The 15,885-nt window shown below is 43.5% G+C and overlaps 1 protein-coding gene across 8 annotated transcripts in view; it reads right to left on the bottom strand.

Annotated features, from left to right (window-relative positions):
• Nucleotides 1-109: 109 nt before the first annotated feature.
• dip2a (disco-interacting protein 2 homolog A) overlaps nucleotides 110-15,885 on the bottom strand; it is a 48,359-nt gene continuing 32,583 nt past the window's right edge. For 4 of the 8 annotated variants that reach the window (XM_029842064.1, XM_011610737.2, XM_029842071.1 and 1 more), the window contains exons 7-40: nucleotides 15,164-15,205; nucleotides 13,360-13,479; nucleotides 12,411-12,605; nucleotides 12,167-12,258; nucleotides 11,671-11,781; nucleotides 10,764-10,887; nucleotides 10,573-10,682; nucleotides 9,962-10,064; nucleotides 9,693-9,757; nucleotides 9,411-9,504; nucleotides 9,009-9,128; nucleotides 8,731-8,845; nucleotides 8,301-8,440; nucleotides 7,949-8,085; nucleotides 7,580-7,660; nucleotides 7,204-7,331; nucleotides 6,980-7,094; nucleotides 6,605-6,806; nucleotides 6,353-6,453; nucleotides 6,110-6,190; nucleotides 5,858-5,975; nucleotides 5,597-5,718; nucleotides 5,384-5,495; nucleotides 5,161-5,270; nucleotides 4,832-4,962; nucleotides 4,570-4,738; nucleotides 4,310-4,480; nucleotides 3,905-3,934; nucleotides 3,117-3,178; nucleotides 2,713-2,770; nucleotides 2,564-2,638; nucleotides 2,131-2,305; nucleotides 1,928-2,051; nucleotides 110-1,825 (exon numbers count right to left, since the gene is read on the bottom strand). In XM_029842064.1, coding sequence (XP_029697924.1) covers nucleotides 1,573-1,825; nucleotides 1,928-2,051; nucleotides 2,131-2,305; nucleotides 2,564-2,638; nucleotides 2,713-2,770; nucleotides 3,117-3,178; nucleotides 3,905-3,934; nucleotides 4,310-4,480; nucleotides 4,570-4,738; nucleotides 4,832-4,962; nucleotides 5,161-5,270; nucleotides 5,384-5,495; nucleotides 5,597-5,718; nucleotides 5,858-5,975; nucleotides 6,110-6,190; nucleotides 6,353-6,453; nucleotides 6,605-6,806; nucleotides 6,980-7,094; nucleotides 7,204-7,331; nucleotides 7,580-7,660; nucleotides 7,949-8,085; nucleotides 8,301-8,440; nucleotides 8,731-8,845; nucleotides 9,009-9,128; nucleotides 9,411-9,504; nucleotides 9,693-9,757; nucleotides 9,962-10,064; nucleotides 10,573-10,682; nucleotides 10,764-10,887; nucleotides 11,671-11,781; nucleotides 12,167-12,258; nucleotides 12,411-12,605; nucleotides 13,360-13,479; nucleotides 15,164-15,205 — 3,986 coding nt within the window. In that variant the 3' untranslated portion in view covers nucleotides 110-1,572. The remainder of the gene's footprint in view (nucleotides 1,826-1,927; nucleotides 2,052-2,130; nucleotides 2,306-2,563; nucleotides 2,639-2,712; nucleotides 2,771-3,116; nucleotides 3,179-3,904; nucleotides 3,935-4,309; nucleotides 4,481-4,569; nucleotides 4,739-4,831; nucleotides 4,963-5,160; nucleotides 5,271-5,383; nucleotides 5,496-5,596; nucleotides 5,719-5,857; nucleotides 5,976-6,109; nucleotides 6,191-6,352; nucleotides 6,454-6,604; nucleotides 6,807-6,979; nucleotides 7,095-7,203; nucleotides 7,332-7,579; nucleotides 7,661-7,948; nucleotides 8,086-8,300; nucleotides 8,441-8,730; nucleotides 8,846-9,008; nucleotides 9,129-9,410; nucleotides 9,505-9,692; nucleotides 9,758-9,961; nucleotides 10,065-10,572; nucleotides 10,683-10,763; nucleotides 10,888-11,670; nucleotides 11,782-12,166; nucleotides 12,259-12,410; nucleotides 12,606-13,359; nucleotides 13,480-15,163; nucleotides 15,206-15,885) is intronic. The other 4 variants (XM_029842055.1, XM_029842067.1, XM_029842059.1 and 1 more) reach the window with 4 other exon arrangements.

Raw genomic sequence — 15,885 nt, 5'->3', positions numbered from 1 at the left:
TTCCCGTTGGACACAGTATTGATTTTGCAAAGCTAAACTAGGCAACTAGTTTTATTTATATAACGTATGTACTGTAGCTCCCGTTTGACATATCGGTTAAGACAAACACTTAGTTAAAAGCACTTTTTATTTATTAAGAAATCATGTTATGAAAATAATAAAGACTAACCGGATCAGACAAAAGTTTCACATGTCAACAGAACTTGTGGCGCCAGAATAACTGTCTTCCTGTGCTCGGCGTACTTTGTCTCACCTCCATTTTGTAAAAATGTCTGTGCCGCGTTTGTCTTTTCGGTGAGCACACGTTAGAATACCTTTAGAATATTTTGTGTTTGTCGGGGAAGATTCACATCCGTGTGGTTTTCCAGGTTAGGTTACCTGTCGCCTCCTTCTCCCAGTAATAATTTACACAAACCTGTACATACTTACAACAGACTGGAGCCTGTTTATGAAAGGATGTTTACATAAAAACAAAAGCAACACTAGGATGGGTTTTACAACGTGACGAGGATGTGCGAGGATGCATATTTGACACAACTTCTAACTTTCATTCAACCTCTCAGTCGAGTCGAGAATATCCATCACCAACGGCTACTTTTTACACTATTTTCTATCTATGGAACAAACATTCAACGCAATAAACAAGAGTGACGGACGTTAAAAGTATGGAGTGGTGGGTCTCAGGGCTGCAGTTGGGATCAAGTAAAACAACGCACGGTGCATTAAGAGCAGGAGTAGCTGTATCTAACCCTCCATCTGCATATTCCTCACCTCCACATTGTCCACTAACTTTAGAAAACAAAGCAAAACAGGAGCTGTTGCAGGAAGTGTCTGTAAAAAACACTTAAAGCTTCATTCATCATTTGGCACATTGCTACTCGAAAGCAATAAGAAAAGTCTTTGTCTTTGACTGAAGGCCGTCATTCAAAGACGTCAAACCTCCTCCACGCTGCTCATGTGTGCATTCTTTTTTCACATTAAACAGCAACTACATGTCAGGTTTTAAAATGAGAAAGGAGCTTTCACCCCCAGACATTATTCTAATGTGTTCCTGACGCTACAAAGTAAAGCGCGGCTGCTGGAATGCTCGGCACAGGACACAAACTGCCCCGTCACCTCTGACGCTTCCCTGTGCTTGCTTCGATATAAAGACACGACCTGAAATGTGGAATTTAAAAGAAGCATCTACTGCAGGCGTGATGATAACATTCACATGTATGCGCTACAAAAATCTGTGAGGGTGAGGATCGAGCGAGTTTAAACCAGGGTTAGAGTGCTAAAGTCGTGTGTGCGTGGCATTCAGGGCATCAGCTGTGTGTTAATGGCACAGTGTCGTGTAAAACCTCGCGCCCACTCTCCAAGCCTGAAGGCTTTACCATACATACGGAACACGTGTCATGGAAATCAAAGTGCCCTTTAAAAGGAGCTGCTGAGGCAAGAAATCACAGGGTGAAGGTTTCTGGGAATTTCTATGATCATAATTCCACTCAGAGCTCATTTACGTTCAGTCTGGGTCAAAAACCAGCCCCGTATGTGCCCTCCTCATGAAGGGGAGGCTGTCCTGCAGCGTCTTCACATGTTGTAAGCCACATATATGGGGTCCAGCTGATCGGCCAGGAAGCCGTCTCTGAGGTGCATGCGTTGCTTCTCTCCTCTGGAGTTGATGGGGATGACGCCTGGGTCCACCACCACCACCACCCCGACAATCAGGTAGTGCTCCTCCAGGACAACGTTGGTGACCAGCGCCACCAGGTCCAAGGCCTCCTGTTCGGACCCCTCCAGCTCCACAACCACCACCAGGAGGTTGGTCCAAGTGAACACGGCACTAGAGGAGCGAGGGGGAGGCGCGGGGAGCAGAAGAGAGGTGAGCGGCAGGTATATCCGATGGGGGTGTTCAGCTGCAGTAAAGAAACACTTAAATTCTCACCATTCAGCGATGCTTTTGTGAGAACGGATGACAGATGTTTCAATGTCAATCGGGTGATACCGCATTCCTCTCAGCTCCAGCGTCTCATCAAGAGAGCCGACCACGTAGAGAGCATCATGGCGCTCTGTGACAAAACAAAATCAGTTATTTGCTCACTCATCGAGGGGCCCCAAAACATCTCTGACGTTTAAAAGGCCTCTGACCTCCGCTGGCATCAGTCAGCTCAGTGCGACGCAGGAAGCCCAGGTAGCCAGTCCTCGCCCAGACACTCTGGGTATCGCCGAAGCTGAGCTTCGTGTTGAAGTGGTCGGCGTGCAGCGCCTCCTCTCCGTAAACTGTGTAGTAACCGGTGGCATTGTGAGGACTGCTCACCCAAACCTGGTGAACAAAATGAGAACGTGCAGAAGGATACGTATTTCTAGCCAATGTGATCCAAAAATCTGTACATATTATTTTTTTATAACCTGCAATAAATGTTTATGATTGTTATGGATTCTAACAAGACGATATTGTACAGAAAATGTTAAAAACCCAATAAAACAGAATTACAGGCTACACGAGGTAGACAGCAGAGATTGGGAAATAAAATTGTTTCTGTTTTCATTAGGTTGAAGCACATATGTGAGGTGGAGTCACCTCTCCTAAGTGGGAGTCCCCCAAAGGTCCTTTAGTCTCTGGGTTGGCAATGATGACCTTCACTCCAGGAAGAATCTACAAAAGTCGCTGAGTTAAAGTCGTCTAATAAAGAAATCTTTATTTATTCATTCCACACGCGTTTCTGTTACCTTCCCAGACTCCATCAGAGGCAGGCTGTGAGGGGATCCTCTCTCCACCAGACGAACTCTGAAGAAAATAAAAAGTGGAGTTTTACACCAGCCTGTTTGTGCTCTTGCGACGTCAGGCTGCTTTAAACGTGGAGCCTGGTCGCCCCCTGGCGGCGACACTCGCCAAAACATTTACACTTCTCAGATATAATTAGAATTATATAATTTCATTAATATATGTTTTTTACTTTAAGTAGATCAGATCTTCCTTGATCGCACTTAGATTATGGAACCTGGTCCCAGTCTATGTAAAAGGCTAAATCGGAGAGTGTGTTTGAGGATTTCAAGTACACATAAAACAAGAAAATGGAAATAAAAAACACACACACACACACATACATATATATATATAATATCTCAAATACCTATCATGTCGCAATGCTCTCATGTCCACATAAACAGTAGTGGGGTCTGGTCCAGCTGTGCCCTGCAGAAAAACCAGCAGTCAACAACCTAAACGTATTAAGGAGTGCACGTTGGTGCTGCATGCTGCCTGGAGTGGAGGCAGGAGGTGAAAGCTGATTATGACACTGTTGGCAAAGCGGGGAAAGACAACGAGAAGCCAACAGCCAGACTACAATAGTTATAACAAAATAAACCCAAAAAGCTGGAGGCACAATTCAGTCACATCAGTTTGTTGACTGTCAGAGAAACTGTTTTCATCTAACAAAGCTGCCACATGCGTCCAAATTCTAACTGAAACATTTCCATCAGGATGATTCCAGTTGGCCAATATTGGACCCTGCAGCCCTACGATAAAATATTATCCCTTAAACCTTTTACCTTTTAATAACCACACCACAAAATATTGAAAAACATATATATAAAGCTGAAAAACAGAAAAATAGCCCATTCTTTTTTGTGAGTTTTGGTCACAATAATTCAGGAGAAAATCCTCCAAAAGTAATGAAATCCCAGCAGATTGCATGCTGCTGAGTCATGGTATGATGTAGTAGCACATCACAATTAAACACACGTATGACAAAGCAAAAGTCGAGCTGCTGAAGCTCACTGGGGGAAACGAGATAACACTGATTTAAGTTTAAGCATGTTATATCATAATCATGCAGCGCGCGCACACACACGCACACACACACGCACGCACGCACACACACACACACGTGAGCAAAAAGAACCCTAACCCCACAGTTACCTGCTCAGCCAGTTTCCCTAATCTGTTGGGCTGATGGGACAGAGCAGGACAGATAAATAAAGACACATTTATGCACAATATGTGCACATACACACACACACACACAGACACACAGACGCACAAAATCACCATGAATAATGATAATTAGACCAAATCTTTCCCTTGAGCAGGTTGATGGCTATATTTATTATTGATTGAATAAATGCAATATTGAATGCTGAGATTTAGTTGTGTTTAACATTTAAAGTAATATTCTTAGCAGTCATATGCTTGCTTGACTTCATTGTAGCAGCATGCTAACTTCATAAGTCGACGGGAGTTGAGAAACATTTGCGGTTCCTGCATCATCATTTCTGCTCTGACTTCCTCCCTCGGCTCTCCATCCCTCCTCTTCCTCCGTCTTACCTGCAGACAAATGGCCACGTTCACCCTGCAGCCAAAGGTGGTGCTGACAGCTCGCGGTGAAAGCCCCAAGTCCTTGAAGATCTTTGAGAAGGACTGAGTGAGGGATATGCGAGGCCTCTCCTCTGCTACCACCATGCACGTGCGCACACAGGACAGATTAACGTTTCGCAGCTGGAGGAGGAAAACGATCTGTCAGTGTGGTTGTTCATGTGAAAACATTTGCTGGTGGCTGAAATGAAGATTTAAAGAAACAAACGCACCCTCAATGCCTCCGTCTGAGCTCCCAGGCCCTTGGTGCACATCTCCATCACTGAGTAGGAGCAGAAGGTGACCCGGACTTTGTACTGGCTAACTGCTGCGAGCCACAGGGATGCATTACTCTCAAGTTCCAGCGGGGGCACCAGGATGGACTGGTGGCCTGAGTACACACTGAAGTATAGATCAAAGAGGTTATATCAGGGCTGGAGTAAAACATACAGTGAAAAACCAATCAATTCTGTATTAATGCGTTAAGAGTTTTACCTGCACAGGCACCAGAGGGCGAAGCCCAGGCCACAGTATGGGTCCAGACAGAGGGCAATCTGGCGGGAGGGGTAGAGCTCACACTGGAGTTTTATGGAGCGACACAAGGCACTGGTGGCAGCATGAGACATCTAGAAGAGATGACACAACATACAATGATTATCTGACAGTGTACTCTGAATTTCCGTGGGTCTGTGGCATGATTCATGTATGCCTGTATGCCACAGGTGAACAATCAAACTGACTAGTAGGGCTGCTGTTGCTACCAGAGTGAATTCACCCAGTGGTGTAATATTTAAGTTATTTCATCAGTGTTGTCTTCAACATACTTTGACCCCAGCTAGGATTCCTGTTGTGGACACACTGAAGTCGAGGTAAGCTAACATCTCTGGGGTCGGGGGTTTGTATATTTGAGGACTCTTCTTCCTGGGGAGGTCATCTAGAGGACGGCCAGAGGAGAAGATGTTATAAGGCAGCCCTATTTAACAGCCCTAAAATTTCCTTTATCTCGATAAAGAACAAAACAGAGTCAGGTTTGAGTGCCTAACTGACCTGTGTCCAGCACTGTGGGCCAGCTCTTGATGTCCACAGCAGCAGCAGCCTCTTTGGATTTCAACAGCTTCATTATTCCTTGTGTGGTCAATATACACACTGACTTACTGACCTGGAACACACAGCATTACACACATTACACCACTTCGACGCACAATCGAATTTGCATTAACAATAGTTATTTCAGTACTGTGACTTTGTCACGAGAGTCACCTCAACAATCATCTTGACTGTGGGTAAAGTAGTTGCCAGGTTCTGGGGATGTGGAGGCCTGACAGTGACTGGAACACAGCCAGCAAACAAGCAGCCATAGAAAGTGGCGATCAAGTCGATTCCTGCACATAAACATGCAACATTATCATCACAGTTTCATCTGGCCTGTGAAGGTGTGATGAAACTAACAGACAGGGTGAACACGTAGCTGTGTCAGAAAAATAAAAGGAAGAGAGGCTTCATGGCAACATCAACGTTTACCTGGCGGGTAGACGAGAGCCACGTGATCTCCTGTGTTGAGGCGTCCCATCAGTGCAGCAGCCACACGCTCTGCACGCTTGTGCAGCTGCAGACAGGAGGCTGTGCTCGCCACTGTACCCTGAAGAGAGCAGCAAACAAGACCCACTCAACCCTCATCATCCTAATTATTAAGTCGGCCTTAACATCTCTTGTTAAATGAAGCAGGGTATCAAATTAGCCATTTCAGCCACCTCCTGAAATAATAAGCAATACCTTAGCATTAAGAACAACAAATAGAGGATGATCTGGAGTGGCCTGTGCCCTCCACTGCAGCACGTCTTGTATATACAGGAACTAAAGGGTAGAAAAACACATGTTTTATTATCACCAAGTTGGAATAAAGATGCAGCAATGTCACAAACGTGGCGATCGGGATTCAGTCCACAGACAGGGTTGACAGGACGACAGAGGGAGGTGGTGGGTGGGTGAAATGAGAAAACGTTTGACTCCACATGCCTGGTCGTTGTCCTCTAGCTGAGCCACATCTCTTCCACAGGCCTGTGCTATCCTCTTGCCTGCCACCAGGTTGCCCACTATCATAGAAGCGGGCCCAACTTCTGTCCAGTACAACCACAATCATTCATGACACCACACACAAGAGTGAAATTAGAATTTATACGAGCAGGAATTATTAAACAACAATGACAAATGGATTCATATTTATGAACAACAGCAGATTGTCCACACAATCCTGACTGGCACATCTACCTGGCTGTTTTTGTCTTGGCTTGGGCAGGTTGGTCACACATGTGTGTGGACACATAAGGACATTGCAGGGATGCAAAGCACCTTCCAGGAAGCGCTGTTTGGTCTCAGATATATGAATGCCTCCCAGGGGAGCCTTTGGAAGTGTGTTAGCAGGAACCAGAGCCAGACAGTACACACCGACCTGGTGGATGCTGTCTATGGCCTGATAATATCATGAGGAGCACATGCAAAAAACAGAAGAAATGTGGACATCAGCAAAGGCCAGAAAGAATTGTTTAAATATTACAGTCAGCGCAAAGCTGAAAGCTACAATAAGCCGGTATCCGACCATAACCATTGAAGGAAAACTAGGGTAAACTGGAGCAGATAGAGGACCTGAAGGACACGACTCATCCACTGGAAGCTGTCTTCCTCAGAGGCATCTGGCCTCTGCTCCGCCACAACCACGATCCTCTCATCATGCAACACGGAAACAGAAAACACAGCTATCCTGAAAAAGAAAACACAACATTAGCTCATAACCGCAGGTGCTCCAGCCTGGTAGAGAACATACTTGATACCCAGACACGACAATGTGTCCAGGGTTCGTCTTCATTTACCTTCCCCTGTATACAAACTTCATGGGCTCCACTGCCAGCGCCGTGGCCACGACATCATCAGCGTTGTGTCGCCGCCCACTGACCACCATCAAGCCATCCATCTTCCCAACGACAAACACGAGGCTGTCCTGGTGAGGCACACAAAGCAGTCTGAACATCCCGGAAGTGGCTCACTGAACCAACATGGTAAAATACTGTTCATCAGTATTTTGTGTGAGTAAATAAGGAACACAATTGTTTGGAATTAGAGTACATCAAGTAAAATAATTAGAAAGTGACACCTGATATCAAAAATAATGTTCTCAGTGTTTCTGGATAGTACAATCTGGATTGTTCCTTAGCCTTCAAATCACCACATGAATGAGTTCAAACTTACTGGTCCCACAAAACCCAAGAGTGAGGTCCTGGTGAAAGGTCTGTCGCTGATGGGAACTCCAGAACTCAACAATGGGACAGTCTGCAACAACATGAACATTTGCACACTTAAACCCTTTAAATTTACACATCTTCTTTAAAGAAAAAAAATTACGTTTAACCTTATTATTTATAAAAAAAATAGCTGTTTATGAAATTAAATATTCAAGAGACTAAGTGATTAGTCTGCTGACACAACCAGTCAGTTAGTGTGTAGAATTAAAGGACCAGGCTGAATGGATGATACCAAATATCTACTCAAGAATTTTAGAAATTATATTAAAAAATATAGCAAAATAGTTTCCTTGGTTAAAAAAAGAAAGACAATAACCTCAAAGATGTTCTTTGTCATGCCAGGAAGGCCGAAGTAAGCTACGCCAGTGCTCGCCGAGCTCACACATATCTCGCCAACCTCGTCTGTCTGACAGAGATACGGTGTCCCCTCCACCTTCACCACACAAACCACAGCTAGAAAACACACATCACACCATATTAAAAACAAAATGTCATCTAAACATATAGAAAGAGTCATGGAGAAAGGGTTAATTGTCAAGTTGGATTAAGTTATTCACGGTATTGGTCCCTATCATTAAACATGCTTTTGAACATAGCTCAAAGTGATGTCATGTCCATTTATAGGTGGTTACATAACAAAAATCAAACGCTGATACGGTGTACCGTACCTCCAGGCATGACTTGACCCACATCCTGCACTGTGAGGACAGAGAGCTTCTCCTCTGTGTCCACACGGATTACACTGTGGCTCAACCCGCTCATGGACAGCACCGCCTTCCCTGGAGGAGGAACATCCATTTCTGGAGGTCTGCAGGACAAATGTGCTTCAGCAACACTTTATCCAGACAGCTTAGCACAGGACAGGCGCCCATTTGTAAGCATATTTACACCCACAACGTCAGGTGAGGGAGCCTTTTGATGAAGGGGCAGTGACTCTTTTACTGCCATTAAATGTGGCACAATTATGGTGTGTTGGATAATTTCTCTATTTTCAGTCTGTCACAATAAGAACTCTCAATGATCAAAGACCCAAAATAAGTGGTGAAATAAAAAAGTAGATTGTTTTTCTTTCCAAAAGGTGCAGTGATAGACTATTACCTCCGGATGGCGACAGTCATAGCTTCTGAAGAACTGGCACATGGACAGATCACCTCAGGTCGCAGCCCACGTGCCTGAAACACGTTGAGGAAAGCATCGCAGGATGATATCGACCCTGCACACACGCGCACGCACACACACACACACACACACACACACACACACACACACACACACACACAAAATAAAAGACAAGAAAACAAATCAATGATAATCTCTTGTGGCTTTAGGGTATTTTTTCACTCTGTCATTAGATGACAATCAGCAGGGCCACTCACATGGATTAGCTCCGTCGGCTACGATGAGCATGCGTAATGAGCCAAGGCTGATGTCTCTCTGGTCTCGCTGGGCCAGGAGAGACCAGTGCATGTCCCTCGACTTTACCACCGCCACCCGTGCTACATAAAGGACATGAAAGCAGAGACCAGCTCAGAATAAAGTCATCTGATCCAGATTCTAAGTACCCACTCAAAAGCATCAGGTGACTCAGAAATGGTTATGAAATCCACCTGGTTAATAGAGCAAAGTGTTTTTGAAGCAATATCGATACAAGCAGCTGCCCTCCTCAACTATGTTAAAGACGTATGTGCGTCTTTGTGAAAACAACATGTTTTAATAAACAGCAGCAGCTAACAGAGCACCAGAGAAAGATGCCAGTTTTAGAATATATTAAGACCCACCTTTGTACATGTGAACCTTCTGTATCCAGGAGAGGGGGTTGACCTTCATCAGAGAGTAAGGAATGCTGACCACATGCATCCGATTCATGACACTCTGACATCAGAACACAGGACACATGCCAGGAGTGGTTTAGTGCACAGATGAAACTCTCTGTCTGTCCACTACTACCTCACTTGATTCATTTGAATTGTTAGCATTGGGGCAGACAGTAAAGACAAGAAAGGCTTGGAAAACTAACCTCACTATGTTGTATTATTAAATGAATGCATCAGTTTACTCACAGTAAGAACGCCATGCCATAATCCAGCTTCTCTCTTGAAGTCCAGGACATTGGTTATGCTCTCACCTTCAAATCCACAAGCAGATTTCAACAGGATTAGAAGATAATTCTCTGGCATTGTTAACCAAAACCATTCCACCAATTTTTACTCCGTCTTTGCCATCATTAATGTTGGTGGTCTTTTTTGTCTTTTCCTCTACTCCCCTATTTAAAGGGTAAGATGTGTAGAAGTGATGAAGGGGTGTGTGTATGAGAGGTTTGTGTCCTCACCTTCTGTGTAGCCACAGGCCTGTGTGAGAGTATGACAGTGTGTCAGCATGGCTGAGTGGGACACCGTAACCCCCATAGTGCTTCCTTCCTTGCTGGTTTTATACTGGGTGTGGAAAGACACAGTAAAGAATTTTAATATTATTTCAAAACTATAAGCCACTTGGCAATATGGTGCCCACTAGTCAGCCACAACCTTAAAACTAAACATTGGCCCGGTCTGTCTCAGGTCACCAAAAATCTGTTCTAATCTGTCAGGAAATGAACGGAGGCCTCTAAGGATGCCCTGTTTGCACTGGGTTATTGGAAGCAGATCTTTCAAGTGGGGTAGGGATCATCTGGGTTGGGTCTTTTGGGGCCATCGTTGCGTTGCTTAAATTCTGTGATTAGTATTTTTACCAAGTGAATTTCTTTGCTGATTCCACTGCTAAAGAATTATTTGAAGGTGTTCTGGGTGGGAAGTATGGATCAATTCACAAAGGTGTAAATGCTAAGGAAATTCTTTATTTGTCATCATCGTTATTCAATTCTCTTGTGGTTTTTACATTGTGGCTGACTGAGATAATGAATGGAAAATAAAATGCAATCATAGATGTATGATGAAACTGAACTACCTCTATGTAGGCTATGTCATTGCTGGCATCCCGGACCGGAGGATGCCAGTCTTTTGGAGGCTTGACAACGTGTTTTCCATCTGTCACAAACCACAGCAATCGTGGCCAGCCTGCAGAAACAGACTCTTGAAATCATTTCCAAACCAATAAAATTATATATGCATAGAGCCAAAACAAAGAACATTCTGTACCTTTAAATGTGGCTACCTCCCCTGTTTGTGCTTTTGGCAAGCCTTTCTGACAAGCGTCAGTAGTCAGGGCCAATGTGACGCCGCAGCTGCCCAACAGAAAGCCAATCTGTTGACTTCCTGCATCCTGGGGACCAAAGACATGGAGAACTTCATGAATGCTTTGGAAAAAAGAAGCTCTGAGTCAAAGTGGGAATTGCAAGAGAGGAAGAGAGAAAAATCAACAGCAATCTGCCTCAAAGTAACAGCAGGTTAGGCGACAGAATGACAGCCACCCGCTAAAAAAACTAGACTGCAGAGCATCAAAGCTCAACCAGAGCCAGAATGAAGCCCTGTGTTTTGACATGAACACACTCACACTTGATTGGCTGTGTAAATTAGCTTAGCGCGGGTCTCATGCAGAGAAGACCATACTGTGCAGAAGATCCAAAATAAAAAAGGATGGCAGTCAAAAAAGAGGTAGAAAAGGGCATAAACAAGGAGATGGGTTGGAGCAATGAGTTGGAAAAAAATGATTAAATAAGGTTAACTTGAGAAAACATTTGGACTAGCATCCCACATCACTGCACTTAACCTTCATAGTTACAGCATCTTCTTATTCATAAAGACATAAATTAAAGGCATTAATAGTCAGAATAGGGATGAGTGTGGCTCCGTTTGAGCGGGTGGGTATGTAGGAAGGCGCAATTCATTTATTAAAGCCTTTGGTAATATTGCTGCAGTAGGAATCATGTAAGAATTAGAGTTAACTTCAGTAAAAGAAATCTGACACGTACAAAAATTAGTCTAATGAAACCATAACAGTCAGTATCACTCATCTACAAATGTCCAACAGGGGACACTACTGCTCTTTCCTGTTTTTGTATGAATTAAAAATGCCAGTGCACAGGGTGAGTAGATTTTTTATTACCTTTCTGGTCAAGGGGACTTCAATCGGTACAGGTACCAACTCTGCCAGGAGGCAGCCGTAGAAAGCCACCATGAACATCACCGGGTCGTTGTTTGGAAAAACAAGTGCAACCTGCAGACGAGAGAGTTCATTTATGACAAGTGAAGTGCACCGTGTGCACAGAGCATCATGCTTTAAACCTGAAAGATAGCTTGTGCCTTAGCAGTACTGAGGTAGAAATTTATGGAAATGGCAAACTGAGCAATGAAAGGTGGGCTTTCTATAAGGAAACAACCAGCTTAATGTTTCAGAAAAAGAACGTATTGCTGAATGGAATGCCCAACTGTCCTTTATGTGTCATGTGTGTCTATCCTTCCTCCTGATGCTTTCATGCACTAGAAATCCAAAACCTGAACCGAAAAATCTAAACACGGTGTCACTAAAATGAGGCTAGCCTAGATCTTGTCAACGGTGTTTGCAACAAGTTACAGTGCATTTTGCTTCTCGGACGACTTACTCGGTCTCCAGGCACGAGCAAAGGCTCATTTCTGGTGCTCAGCTTGTTAAGAAGAGTGTAGGCCAGTTTCTGACTGCGAGTCCACAGTTTACCTACACAATTTAACATACATTTTTATAGATGTGGCAACATACAATAAAATATAATGAAAAAAAGAGAGACATAGGACACCATAATTGGCGTCATTATTGATTGTTTCATTGAAAAATTTGGTCAGTCTTCGGCAGCGCTAAGCTGTGCCTACCGTAGGTGAGAGTGTAAACAGGTTTGCCAGCATTGTCAAGTGCTGTCAGACATGGGCTCTTGGGCTGAGTGGTACCCCACCGCTGTAGGGCAGCTGGCAAGGAAGGGGGCCACTTGCTAACCATGAGGTTCTCTCCATCGAGGGGGGTCATCTGCGGGCCTTCTGGCTTTGGCTGGTTTGGATCAGGCTCCTGGACTAAACAGATGAGAGAACTGCGGTCAGCATTTGGGTGACTAGTGCACCCAGCCAGGGAGGGGGGGTGGGGGGGGTGAGAAGCTAAAGGAGTAACATCGAGCTGTGTTCCGTCTTTATCTGCCACTACCTTAAACTTCCACTTCCATGCTAACTGAATTGAGTCAATGGTAGAGATTTGCATCTTTATACTCCACATTCTTTTACTCCTATGGTTTAATTTGATGTTATGGTCACATTCCACCCGTGAAAGAATTCAGAGGAGTTTAACTGCTCCTGCCAAATACTACTCTTATGAACAGTCCATCATCATTAGAAATACCTGCTGCTGGAATAAAATATCTGTCCTTTCTCAATGTTTATTCAGCCTGGCAGCGTACCACCCAAAACCCACAAAAAGCTGTTTGGAATGGAGGAAATGGTTGGACAGGGCTGGTCCACTGTGTTTCTTTGGGTTCCTGTACAGATTGTTGACTGACCACTCCCTTAACACACCTGGTGGTCTCACCTCACAGCAGAGACAAAATAACATCTACTCATCCAAAAATGACTCTTGGTTGTTCATTTATGAGGTGTGGTGAGGGCGCGGGGAAAAAAGAAAACTGATCAGCGAACAATTTGGAATGTAAAAAAGCTACAGAGCGGACGCAGCTGGCTGAGTCCAAACAGCACTGACACCTGCATCAAATGCAGCTTTTAAGATTGTACCATGGGAAGAGACACTTTCCCCATGATTTACTGATTCAGGCCAACTCACCGTCCAAGAGCTCCTCAAAGTCGTCGACAAAGAACTCTCGTAACGGCGGCCGTTTTGGCCTCTTCAGAGTATTGAGCAGCTGCTGGATTTTGGAGGAGACGCGACTGTTGACTGCAACACCTGCACAATCAGATTGGAGGACATGAAGAGGTGATGAATGGAAAGATATAGACAGATATAGATACAGGGGGACATACGAAGGGATACAGAAAGGTGTATTGGAGATAGAGTGAGAGATCAAGTTAATAAAGAGATGTAAGTGAGACAGGTAAGACGTGTGGACAGACACAAGACAGCCATCCATCACTCAACATGACAACACAACAGAGATACAACAGTCCTTAAGAGTCATCCGGAGGTTGTAGTAAAAACCTTTGTAAAATATTCAGTAAACTAGGACCCGTCTTTTCTGCTGTTGCCTAGCAACAAAAATGCACTCAATGTGTAAATATTGGCCGTGCAGCAACGTTGAAAATGTATTTATAAATGTGTCATTATAGACTAATAATAATGGCTGTTTTCCACATGGAAGCTCATAGTTTAGAGTTTTTGAATAAAATAATTAAAGCATAATTAAAGACAAATGAAGAACATGAAGAGGGGAAGTGACCAACTCCAGTCCCCTCATGTTTTGTCATCGGTGCAGGCGATTAAATTCATTGTATACGTTTGTATTTTTTTAAAATAAGAATTCCTACTTAGTTTGGGAGGTGGTCTATGACAGACATTCCAGACATCCATGGGAGAGGAAAGCCACAGCTGCACAGAACTCGCCTGCTCTCTATCACTATAATAAACTCAGCTCAGACAGATGCTGCCTGCTTGTGCAGGGACACGTGTAGTGGCAGTAGATGTGTGGCGGGGTCAGTGCTGTGCATGATGGGCCAATTAAAAAGCCCTAGGCACAAGGGACACCATCTGAGGACCCTGAACCAAACCTACCCAAGGGCCTTATTTAAGATAAGAATGGACCTGGACCCACCTATAATTATATCTATAATTTACACATTTCTTCCCGTATAAATTGGCTGTAGGATTTATCGTAACATAAATAAGCTTCTCTTGAAAATAGATGGCCATCAAGCTCAGGGCAGGCCTCATTACACATTACTTTACTGTTCATAAATCCCCAAAACAAACAAAAGAATCACATTTGAAAAGAAAGAAAAGGCTTCATAGTAAGCAAATATTATGACTAAGAAATGTTAAAACAGAAAACATTGTGCTTGTTTGAGACTACCCCCGTTTTTGTCACTATGGGTCAATAATGACTTAATTTCCAACATCATAAAAAATCTTCTCAGCTCAAATGATTAATTTTTTTTTTTTTTTTGTATTGTCAGGGTTTGTTTTTATCCAAAACAGAGTACAGCAAAGGGTAACTTGCTCTTTTATTTTGTTACCAAACACTGTTAGGTGTAAAAAGAACACATTCTGTTAAAGATTATAGTGTAGAGAATATTCAAGATAGCACAAAGATCATAAATCTCATGTAACCCTCTGGAAGAAGGTGCCTCACACACATTAGTTTTAGGGCTTACGCTTTAAGGCAGGTCGATATTAGCATGAAAATATAAATGTTAAGGCCTCTGCAACACAAGTTATGCAACAAACACGTGCAGAATTAGATATTTAAGACTAAATTCAATAAAGCTTTGCATCCAATGTATTTTTGGTCAGCGCATTACTTGGAAGAATGCAACAATTGACTTTGATGGCTAAGACGGAAACAGGAACACACATAGAAGCACACCAAGTGCAAATTAAGATGGCTGCCACATATCAGAGGAAGTGTAATAAATACCATCAATTAAACTGAGGGATCCTTCACTTCCCCACACACAGCCTGGAGGAGAGACACATCAGAACATCAATCAAACAGCCCTTTGTGTGTGTCTGTGTGTGTATTTCTCCAAATGTGGTTCTGGCTTTATCATTAAATTTCAGGGTGAATCTTAAATTTCAGCGTGAGGGAGGAAATCAGTTAAAAAGGTAAAAGTACTCTTGCAAAGAGTTAAGACCCCACAAAAATACTTGTGCGAACATGCCAGCAGTAGTCAGACACAGGCCAGAGTAAACAGCCACGCGGCTGTTCTTTCACCATGACAACAAGGACAGGTAACCTTATTTTTGCCCTATTTTAATGAGCTGTGCAGCAAAACCCACAGACAGCCTCAAGCTCGAAAAATATAGAAAGCCAAAGAGCAAATGGATAAAAGTCTGATTCCTGGCTAAGAAAATATATATTTGAAACCAGGTGTGAAGCGTTAGCAGACAGAAGCAGTGGAAAACAGAGATACATGATACAGATGGAATGAGAGGAAAATAGAAGCTCTGTTCCAGTTAGTATGGCTGCCAGCTTATAAAAGATACCGGAAATGAATTCAAAGTAACGCTTGATGCTGAATGAAGATGAAAAAGTGAGAAGTGCTCCCAAAATGACCAGTTGACCCTGAAAGTTCAGATTTTTGTTTCCACTCTGACAACAAGTTACCTTTTTTTGTTGAATCTATGTATGAATGCATT

Source organism: Takifugu rubripes, chromosome 1, assembly GCF_901000725.2.
Source record: "Takifugu rubripes chromosome 1, fTakRub1.2, whole genome shotgun sequence".
NCBI classification, from domain to species: Eukaryota; Metazoa; Chordata; class Actinopteri; order Tetraodontiformes; family Tetraodontidae; genus Takifugu; species Takifugu rubripes.
The sequence above is the reverse complement of the archived record's forward strand: the minus strand, read 5'-3'. Positions and strand labels throughout refer to the sequence as shown.